Source organism: Bos mutus, chromosome 13 (genome assembly GCF_027580195.1).
Source record: "Bos mutus isolate GX-2022 chromosome 13, NWIPB_WYAK_1.1, whole genome shotgun sequence".
In the NCBI taxonomy this organism is placed as follows: Eukaryota; Metazoa; Chordata; class Mammalia; order Artiodactyla; family Bovidae; genus Bos; species Bos mutus.
Window position 1 is genome coordinate 54,069,002 of NC_091629.1, and position 11,344 is coordinate 54,080,345.

At 40.6% G+C, this 11,344-nt stretch overlaps 1 protein-coding gene across 1 annotated transcript in view; it reads left to right on the forward strand.

The window, feature by feature from the left end:
- The window catches only part of TOP1 (DNA topoisomerase I), a 95,195-nt gene that overhangs the window by 66,063 nt on the left and 17,788 nt on the right, over positions 1-11,344 (forward strand). Inside the window, exons 9-13 of the mRNA XM_005889778.2 lie at positions 1,649-1,764; positions 5,047-5,168; positions 6,202-6,324; positions 7,916-8,103; positions 8,367-8,511. Coding sequence (XP_005889840.1) covers positions 1,649-1,764; positions 5,047-5,168; positions 6,202-6,324; positions 7,916-8,103; positions 8,367-8,511 — 694 coding nt within the window. The remainder of the gene's footprint in view (positions 1-1,648; positions 1,765-5,046; positions 5,169-6,201; positions 6,325-7,915; positions 8,104-8,366; positions 8,512-11,344) is intronic.

The window sequence follows — 11,344 nt, forward strand, 5'->3', positions numbered from 1 at the left end:
CATCTACCTCATTAGAACTGACTCAAATATGTTTCCTTTTTATGGCTGAGTAATATTCCATTGTGTGTATGTACCACAACTTCTTTTTCCATTCATGTGTCAATGGATATCTAGGTTGCTTCCACGTTCCGATGACTTCCTTTCTATGGCTGAGTAGTACTTAAAAGCTTTTGCACAGCAAAGGAAACAATAAACAAGATGAAATGACATCCCTCAGAATGGGAGAAAATAATTACAAATGAAACAACCGACAAAGGATTAACCTCCAGAATATAGAAGCAACTCATGCAGCGCAATACCAGAAAAATAAACAACCCAATCAGAAAATGGGCAGAAGATCTAAACAGACATTTTTCTAAAGAAGACTTATAAATGGCCAACAGACATGAAATGATGTGCAGTGTCGCTCATTATTAGAAAAATGCAAATCAAAACTATAATGAGGCATCACCTCATACTGGTCAGAATGGCCATCATCAAAAAATCTACAAACAATAAATGCGGGAGAGGATGTGGAGAAAAGGGAACCATCTTGCACTGTTGGTGGGAATGCAAATAGATATGCATTCCATATTCCTGTATCCACTATGGAGGGCAGTATAGAGATTCCTTAAAAAATGAGAAATATGACCCCATTTTTAACTGTTACCCATCATAGCTTTAGAGGGTTTCAACTCTGCTTTGAATTGAGTATACTTTCATGTCAGGGTTGAGCCGTTGGAACATTAGTCCCATATTTAACAGATGATTCTTCATGATAAGATCTGGAAACTGGAGAGTTTGTTGATGGGGTTAAGTGTGATTAAGTACATGTTTTTCCTAACTTTTTTGATGAACTGTTGATGGGGGCCTAAAAGGCCAACACTGTTATTTTTATTTCTATACTAGTATTTGTTGATCCAGTGATATCAGCGTGTGTCATAGGATATGTTCTTTCTCTTTAAACTGAGGTTTAGTGTTGAGTGACTCTCTTAATTTGCTTAAATGCTTAAGTTATCATGAGCCCTTAGGATGAACATGATGGAATTAGGAGGAATTATAAAAAGTTGGAATCTTAATTTTAAAACACTGAAGTTGGGAATTCCCTGGCAGTCCAGTAGTTAGGACTCCGAACTTTCACTGCCTGGGACATCTCATGGACAGAGGAACCTGGTGGGTTATAGTTCTTGGGGTCACATTGGGTCGGACATGACTTAGTGACTAAAGCACCACCACTGCCACTTTCTCAAAGGATGGTTTTCCCTGTACCTTCACCCAATATCTCCATTCCCAGGAGGCCTTTTCCTTTGTATCAGTGTATAAAATAGTGACTCCATCATGTACAGATTGTGGCTTACTTTTACACCATTGTGATAAAACAGCTGTGATCATTGCTAAATAATGAGCTCATATACTCAACTTCTTTGAAATAAACTGCTGAAATGTGTTTTCCTCCATTCACCTGAGTAATCCATCATCTTTGTTGTAAGCGTTGGCTTTTTCAAAGTGAAGGATGCTAGATTTTTTGACCTAGATCTTGAATGTGGGAACCAGAGTCATTCCAGAGCACCAATCAGTTGAGCAGATAATTATTTTGGTATTTAATCAGTGATAATCTCAATAGCAGGTAAAGTGATCACTAAATGAGGTTGTACTTTGTCTTTTAAAGGTGGGAAGAAGAACGCTATCCTGAAGGCATCAAATGGAAATTCCTAGAACATAAAGGTCCTGTATTCGCTCCACCATATGAACCTCTTCCAGAGAATGTCAAGTTTTACTATGATGGTGAGTTGTTCCTAGGTTGTCCAGTTCTTGGCCAAGGAAAGAGTGTGCTTCTATTTAGGAATAGAAAGTGGGGAAGCATCTTGTTCTGTATTATTCTTTTTATTTCATTTTGTTCTCATGTCATTGTATGGTTTGGGGAAAGGACCATCGGGCATTAACTCTTAAAAGCTCATTTGGTACAGGAAAAGTTCCATGAGAAAGGAGCTGTCTTATCTCCCTTGTTTCCCCCTTTGAGTCGTGGTCTCAAAAAGGTCCAGCTACATAGGTTGCAGCCAGTGCTTGGTCAGCAAGCTAAATGTTTTTATTTGAGTGACGTTTCTAAGGAGCTACTCTTTGTAAGAGTTCTTAGAAAAGTCTTACTTGAATGGTAGTATTTTATTTTAGTGATATGATGCAAGCTCACAGGCTACTCACTGCTAGAAATAGAATTAGTGCTTGGTTGGGGACTAAGCCTGCCATCAGCCTCTAGGTGGGGCTGACAGGTGTCTGTCACTCACTCTGTATGGTACAACGCCATGCTGTTGTCCTTTGTGAAGTCAAGTCTGATGAGCTAATCTGAGGGAATATCCTGCCTAGTTCTTTTAGAACACTCTTAGACCTCTGTCCTTGGGTTGAAAATTTTGAGAGTAGTTCTTGATGCTCCCTTATTGGCATATAGCAGTATGCAGATGGTAATACTCAACTGATTTTCCTCATTCCAAGGGTTTTCTCCAGAAATATTCAACGGATTTCCCTCATTCCAAGAGTTTTCTCCAGAAATGACCAGAGCTTTATTCCTCAAACACTCATGTACTTTAGATTTACCAGGTGGATCTGGGCTCATTTAATTGATGTTGAGTGATCATGGGTGCTTCTGAACCAAGTGGTCTGCTGACCAAACTTTGAGAAACTAAGCCAGGAGGACTGCTGAAAAGCACGTCTCTGTCCACCAGCAGTGGTCTCGGGCCATGGATGCTTAAAGGTCAAGGGGTAGTAATTTATACTGAAAGGCTGGGTCTTGCAAATGAAGAACATGGCAGACTTGTAAAACTGGAATTCGTTGTTTTAAACTGTATTTGTTCAACGTGCTGTGTTCAGACACCAAGACCCAGCAGTGGACAGTACTGAACAATCTCTGATCTCATGGAATGTGTGATCTTGCAGGATTTTATAGCCTCATTCTGACCTGTGTTGACTGGAGAGCATGGGACAGAATTCTGCCATTAGCCCTCATAGTGGTCATTCTGGAGACTCTGCAGTGTGACTCAAAGCCAAAACTCCAGTGATGAGAAAGAGCCTTAGCTAATCATAAAAGTGCAGATATTCTATAGCCCTAGTATAGGTTTACCTTTAGAGTTGAACTTTAGGAGATTCAACTGGTGAAGCCTAACTTTGAGGTCCAAAGTGATTTGAAGGAAAGCTGGGTTCCTTTCTTTAGCCTTTGGGCTTCCCTTACTTTCAGAGATGGGAAGCCAAGGCTTGAACTAATCATCACAGGTCACCCTGGTCCTTTCTACATTCTTGCCCTGTCGGACCTCCAGCTCCAGGGCTCTCACATTTTCTCATTTGGTCTTTGAATTTCTTCCCTTTGATTAGGTAAACTCCCACACTGCAATAAGTCAAACAGTCGTATTTGACTTACTACCAAGTTGATCCCATCAGTCCTGCCTACTCTCTAGGGAAGAGAATTCTCAGACTCCTTTAGTGCCTGCCAGGGAGGAGGGGCACGGGCTGGCCAAAGCGATGAATGACCTCTGAGAACCTGCAGTTTTCAGCTCTGACTCAGCAGTTTCTTATTCCTGGAGCTCAGCCTTTCCTACAAAGCACTACTCTTGCCAGGAACCTCTAAGTCATCCTCCTACCCTTCTACTGCTGGGAGCTGTCATTTCATCTTTTGGCAGCTCATCTAAAACAGGAGGTGTCAAAATTTCTTTGTCTATTGGGACAGAATTCAGCAGAATTTCCCAGAGTATACCAAATGTATGCAAGAATAGCTTACATTCTTTCTTGCCTTTTATTTCATTTGTTATTCTTAGTGACTTACTGGTTTCCTTTTTATCAGAAGCATGTTACATCTTAACTGGCAACACTGGTTCAGATTTGAGTGAATTCTGAAGTGCAGGAACCTCTTGAAAAGCCAGCCTGTCCTTCCCAAGCTGTGTCGTCTTTGGAAAGAGCTAGAAGGTTTAGAGGGGAAGTGGCGCCACCTGTTGGCCTTTTAAAGTTATAGGTTTCAAGCAGGTTCTTTCTGTCTACCCTGAAAGTTTCAGTTTAGAGCTGCAGTTCCCTGTACCATCCTTGCAGTCAGGGATGAAACTGTCTTAACTATCATGAGATGAGATGTCTTCTGAGTTTTGAAATAAATGGAATTTGGGTTAAGTTTTAGTTTTCTGTAATAAATGTGAAAATCCTTGGTGAATTACTAGTACCTATGTAACAGGTAAGGCAGTGGAAAAATGTGTATAATGCCAAGAACCCCGGTCATCCCTGTGTTCTGGATGAGTCCTGTTTCTCTGAAAGAGGCAACTTTATAATAATGCCTGTGTTCCAGGGCATTTCAAACTCTGGTGTGTACACTAGCCACCTGGGGGTCTCATTAGAATGTATGTTCTTGGTTCAGTCTGTCTGGGGTGGGGCCTGAGATTCTGCATTTCTGCCAAACTCATGTGATGTCAGTACTGCTGGTCCATGATCATACATTGAGAAGCAAAGTTCTAGAGGAAGGTCTTACTTAGATTTTTTCATATGGGATATCTGGGCTTGCCTGCTATGAATATATATTTTTTTTTAATTCATATTCCACCCACCTAACTTTGAAGAAGAAAGATGCCTATTTCTTTTCCCCACAATTCCTTTCTTCCACTCCCTGTCCTATCCCTTCCTCCCCTTCTTGAACAGAAGCTGTTTAGCTTAGCAGTGGCAGGAGTCCCTCTGAGGATTTGATTTTTAAAAACCATTGAAGAGGTGTAAAGGACCCTGCTTGCTGAAAGGAAAAGGAAGAGTGACTGGGCCTCCCCCAGGTCATCCCTGTCCTGAGCAGGCTCCTGGGAACAATTTACTGGCATAGTCTCCAGAGAATGACCCAGGTAAATATCTGCTAAAGAGAAGGAAAATTCATACAAGTAGATGTTAATCGATAATACTGTTTTTGTTGTTATTGTTACCATGCGTCACCAGACCTTTATATATATACCTTCAGAAGGTAAATAAACCATTATGAAAGAAGATGTCTGCAGAACCTCAGTGTTTAACCTCAGAACATGAACACAGCACCTCATTTTTTGGAACCACTTTTGTCTCTAGGTAAAGTCATGAAGCTGAGCCCCAAAGCGGAAGAAGTAGCTACGTTCTTTGCAAAAATGCTCGACCATGAATATACTACTAAGGAAATATTTAGGAAAAATTTCTTTAAAGACTGGAGAAAGGTATTGTAGCCCATGTGTTAATATCCTAGCCCCTTAACAGAAACACTGATCTCTACTAAGAAATACATGATAATTTTACCAAAAGAATTCCCTGATGTACAATTTGAGTTTCATGAATTTTATTGTATTGAAAGTTGGGGTTTTTTCTCCCCCCTGTTCATTTACTGTGTTATATAGGTTTTCTATCCAATAAGAATAACTGTTTCTTTTCCTCTTGGCTCTCCTACGGCTGTAGCCGGGAAAGTTTGATCAGATTAGGTCAAACAGAAACCTCAGCTCCAGTTGAGCAAAGGAAAGTTTGTCTCTTGGGACTGCCCTCTGTCTGCTATTGCAAAGAGACATGCATTAGCATTGTCCTGTTCCCTTTTGATTCATGCTCTTCGGCTTTAGGTACTTTCTGCTCTTAACACCACATATCCTTTGTCTGCCTGCTGCTGCTGCTAAGTCACTTCAGTCATGTCCGACTCTGTGCGACCCCATAGACGGCTGCCCATTAGGCTCCTCTGTCCCTGGGATTCTCCAGGCAAGAATACTGGAGTGGGTTGCCATTTCCTAGGTGATTTTAAACAGTTTCTTTATTCTTAATTTGGAGAATGTGAACAGAGGCTGAGCTGAGGTTCACTTTCTGAATAGCTGTAAAAATAAGATTTAATAAGTGAATAGAGCAAGGATGTTTCTAAGAGAGAAGGAGCATCGAAATGTTTCTTTCATCACTAAATGATGTATATATTTGTGTTTCTCCTGCCTTGGTATTTATGCTTAGGAGATTGTGGCAATGTGCTAATCTAAGAAATGACATGAGAGTTACCCTTTTCAATGTTGTTATCCTAAATATTTTTCTACCACATGCATATTTTATTATAGAACAAGGAAATAAAATTGTTTCTTTTTTCCCCCCAAATTCTCAAATTTAGATTGACTATCTCATTAGATACTCTTGGACTGAGAACATGATACTTTGCTGTAATTGTGGAGAAACTTGAGGGCTTATTTATTTTATTTACTGTCTTTTTCTGTCTCCCTTTTTAACTAGGAAATGACCAATGAAGAGAAGAATATTATCACCAACCTCAGCAAATGTGATTTTACCCAGATGAGCCAGTATTTCAAAGCCCAGACAGAAGCTCGGAAACAGATGAGCAAGGAAGAGAAACTGGTACTGCAGAATTTCTTAAACCTCTGGAGAATTTTGAAATAGTGATTAGTTTAATTTTCTTCTTGGTTCTTAAAAAACAGTTTTGACTTTAATGATTTCTGCGCTAAAGATTTAAGATTCTTGGCCTAGTGAAGTCTCGATTTTCTTAAGGGTTTCACGTAGACTAAAAATTGTGAATAGGCATTATGTTTAAATGGCTCAAGGTAAGCTGGTGTTCTGTTAACCTAAAAACCAGCCAGTAGCCTCCAGTAATACAGTGTTTTAAGAAAGAGTAGGTCTGACCTACAGTGGCTCCTAGATGTTAGGGACTTAAGACAGATAAAATCATATTGGCCATATGTGTACACACACACACACATTCTCTTTCTTTGATCTGTTTTTAGCCACACTCATCCAACTTCATCTTCTAGCTGTGGCCAGCCTCATTTCTGAAGGATCTTTCTAGTATCTGAAAATGGATGTCACTTTCTAGGATGTCACTTTCCTCTAGAATATTGGTAGGCAGACTATAGATAGGCTGCTCGTTTTTGTACAAAAGTTTTATTGAAACATGCCACATCTAACTTGTTTACCTATTATCTATGGTCGCTTTCAGCAGTGGCAAAGTTGAGTAATTACAACAGAGACCGTATGGCCCTCAAGCCTAAAACATTTTCTATCTAGAAAAAGCTTGCCATTCCCCAATCTAGAGGCTCAAGGCTGGAGTTTGACTTTTTTGGCTCAAGGCTGGGATCAAAAAAACAGGTTAGCAGAGGTCTGGAAGTTAAGTATTTTATATACCTGGAAGTTAAGTATTTTAAGGAATTCTTGGCACCTCGAAGTCTTAAATTTCAGTAGTTTAGGCTTGCATGTTTATATAATTTAGGCCATTGTCTCTGTATAACTTTCTGTTTGAGAGTACCTATTTGACCTTTAGTTTAAAAAATTAAGTTACTCCAGAGATGGTAAGAATGATACCTGCATTATGCTTTTCAGTCTCAGTTTAGTCATCTCAGTATTCCAAATTAGTGAAATTTATTTTGTTTTTCACTTCAGGGGTGTTTTTCAAACTAAAATCCATGTCAGGAGGTTTTATAAGTATCACCATGTCAGAGTCCTGCCAAGGATACCTGTCACCAGCGAGTTGTGAATCTTTATCTGTGCACAAGGCAGCAGGACTCAGTTTAAATCTAATTGCCGAGTGTGACATCAACATGAGGGAAGGGCTAGCACAGAGTGAGGAGGCTCCAAATCTTTCTGTTTTTTGGAGAAAGGATCGCAGTGTGAAACATATGTACCCATGTACTAGTAAAGAATCAATAGCAGGTTTCTTTGTGCTGGAAACCCCGTGTGAAATAATGTTCATATGGGGATTTTATTATATTTAAGCTTTTAAAAAACTCTGGTTTTCCAGAAATTCCTTGGTGGTCCAGTGGTTAGGACTCTGAGCTTCTACTGCAGGGTACCTGGGTTCGATCCCCTAGTCAGGGAACGATAAGATCCCACAAACCATGCAGTGAAAAAGAAAAGAAGAATTTCATAGGTTTTCCTTTATCTGAATTTGTTTCTTAGTGATTGAATCCCCTTTGAGTACTTTTTGTCTGTCTTCCAGAAAATCAAAGAGGAGAATGAAAAATTACTGAAAGAATATGGCTTTTGTGTTATGGACAACCACAGAGAGAGGATCGCCAACTTCAAGATAGAACCTCCTGGGCTTTTCCGTGGCCGCGGCAACCACCCCAAGATGGGCATGCTGAAGAGACGAATCATGCCTGAGGATATAATCATCAACTGTAGCAAGTGAGCACAGTTCGTCCTTTGGCCAGAAATGAAGTGGGTGGCTTCCTTTGTTCTCAGTAGTTTGGATTTTCTCCCCACATTACACAAGACTGTTTGGGAGCAGCATGGTATTTCTATGTATAGATCTTCAGGTGCTTATCATGTATTGACTGGTGAGGAGGAAGCTTGGAAATACGCGCTCAGAGATTCATCCACTTCCAGTGATGAAAAGTGAAATTGGTCACTACTTCCCACCTCACTGCTCTACTGCTTTATTTCCACAGAGATGCCAAGGTTCCTTCTCCTCCTCCAGGTCATAAGTGGAAAGAAGTCCGACACGATAACAAGGTTACTTGGCTAGTCTCCTGGACAGAGAACATCCAAGGTTCTATTAAATACATCATGCTGAACCCCAGCTCACGAATCAAGGTAAGTGGTAACCAAGAGCTGCACCAGTTAGTGGGGCTGAAAATCTCTTGTCATTTTGTTTGAAATCTAATGTCCTCAGCCTCTAGAATCACTTTGACAAATTGAAAACCATCCCCACCCACAAAAAAAGGGTACTTTTCATAGTTAGCATTATCTGGTGACCTCCCTAAGATGTTTCCATTTTCTACATCACATTATAATCTTATTTATTAATTTGCAGATACTAATTGAAATCCCTGTATGAGCCTGGCACAGTGTAGGCATGGTGCTAGGAATGACATTGGTAAACAAGACAGACACATAGTCCTTGCTTTTACATTGCTTACTGGTCAGACTGATGAAAAATGTGGTAAGTGTATATTGGTTTCTACAGCTAGTTCTCTTCCTCACCTTTCTGGGCTCTGAAGAAAGGAATATAATTACTCTGAATCCAGAAAGAGCTGTAAAATCTAGAGTCTTACATACTTTGTCTTCCTAAGGCTTCATCTGAGTAGATTCCACCAGGACTTAATGGGGTAGTGTTTGGGAAAGCATATCTTAAGCTGTTGTGTACACATGTGGTACTGTTTATTGATACTGTTATTGAAAAGAGAAAACTCTTGGAAGGACTATTAGTTCTTATTAGCCTGCTAGGCATAAAATGAGTCCTTCAGATATACTGTGGAAATATGAATGTCAACTTAAGACGAGTTCCACAAAAAAAAAAAAAAAAAAACACCAGAGAATTAGTTCTGTATAGACTGACACGGAGAAGGCAATGGCACCCCACTCCAGAACTCTTGCCTGGAAAATCCCATGGTTGGAGAAGTCTGGTGGGCTGTAGTCCATGGGGTCGCTAAGAGTCAGACACGACTGAGCGACTTCCCTTTCACTTTTCACTTTCATGCATTGGAGAAGGAAATGGCAACCCACTCCAGTGTTCTTGCCTGGAGAATCCCAGGGACGGCAGAGCCTGGTGGGCTGCCGTCTCTGGGGCCGCACAGAGTCGGACACGACAGAAGCGACTTAGCAGCAGCATAGACTGACTGTTTACATGCAGGGCACTGAGAGTAAAGCCCCTCTTAATCTTGGCTTATAGTTTATTAAACACTTGTTAAGATTTGAAAGCTGCAGCTCAAAAGGCCATATGTCTTTTTAAGACCAGACTGCACATTTTATAGCTTATAGTCCTGTGTCCTAATGAAAAATGCCCCTGTGTATATGTTCTTAGTATAATTGGAAAATGACAACTGTTCTTAAAGTGAGCATAGACTCAGAAAGAGAACCCCCATAGCAAGTAAAAGTCAAAATCACTTTAAGAAACATGTTATATTCCTGTTCTGAAATACCACAGAGCTATAGGGTGACCAAGGTAGATGAAAAGTGGTTTAGCCCTGAACTTACTGCCTGCTGGGCAAATTGGGTAAGAATTCAGTTGTATTAGAAAGATAAATGTTAAATGCTTTAGATAAAGGGAGCAGTTATTCCCAGCAGTTAGAGAATAAGAACAACTTTTTAAAGGAAATTTGGTTGCAGTTAGGTCTCAAAAGAGAGGTATTTCAAAGAGCAGTGTGTCATATGGACAGAGAGGAGGGATATGAAAAGGAGTAACAAAAGGATTATCAAGTGATGGTCAGGTAACATTGTAAATATGCTAAATGTCGCTACTGTTGGTGTGAATTTTATATTATTCACACAGTAAAAAAAAAAATTATCAAAATGAAGGATACTGGATCACTGTTAGTATTTTCATGTAAGTTGACATGTGATTCTTTTAATAACCATACCAGACATGTACTCGTGCCACCATTTTACAGATAAATTTAGTCTCCGAGAGGCCAGATTGTGGCCAACCTTAAATGCCACACTAAAGTGACTAGACCATGTTCTGTATTTGATGGAGAACCATTGGCTTGGAACAGAGGAGTGTCTTGATCCGCTATGCAGGCATAACGGACCATCACATTAGTGAATGTAAACTGTTGTCGTGCTGCAGGGGACACAGGGTGCCATTTGAGAGTATACCAGAGCACCTGATCTGGCTTCCAGGGCCTAGGAAATGCCTTTTTGAGGAAGTAACGTTTAAAATGAGACTTACAGAGTGAGTAGGATTTATCCATGGACTTCCATGGTGGCTCAGACAGTAAATTGTCTGTCTACAATGTGAGAGACCTGGGTTCGATCCCTGGGTTGGGAAAATTCCCTGGAGAAGGAAATGGCAACCCACTCCAGTACTCTTGCCTTGAAAATCCCACGGACAGAGGAGCTTGATGCAGGTTACTATCCATGGGGTCGCAAAGAATCGGGCACTTTTTTCCAGGATTTATCCATGGAAAGGATAGGGGAATGGGCATTTCAGACAAACAAAGTAGCCTTTTGAAATCCCTGAAGAAAGAAAGAATTGGGTGGTCTCAAGGACTGTAGTTTGAGTAAAATGATCAAGAGAGATACGATGAGGAGGGGACTGGAGACAGGGATGCAGGCCAGATCTTAAAACGCTTCCTTCAGTTTTTTTTATATTATCTAAATCCAGTAGGAAGCCACTGGGTTTTAAAGGGGAATGATGCCAGATGTATGTTTTAGAAACCTGTGATATAATTGATCATTCCGACTGCTGCTCTGTGGAGACTGGATTGGACCCAGGAAGTAGGGAGACCAAGAGGAGGTTGTTGCAGTACTCCAGCCAATAAGTGGCAATGACTTAGGATGATGGCAGCAGGGGTCAGGAGACACGAACAGATGCCAAATACACAAGGACTGTGCACTCTCGTAGGCGGGATTCACACTGATTGTAGGAGTCTCTGGGGTTGAGAGCCTTGTTAGATAAGCTGAGTGGAATTCCCTAAGGGCAGTT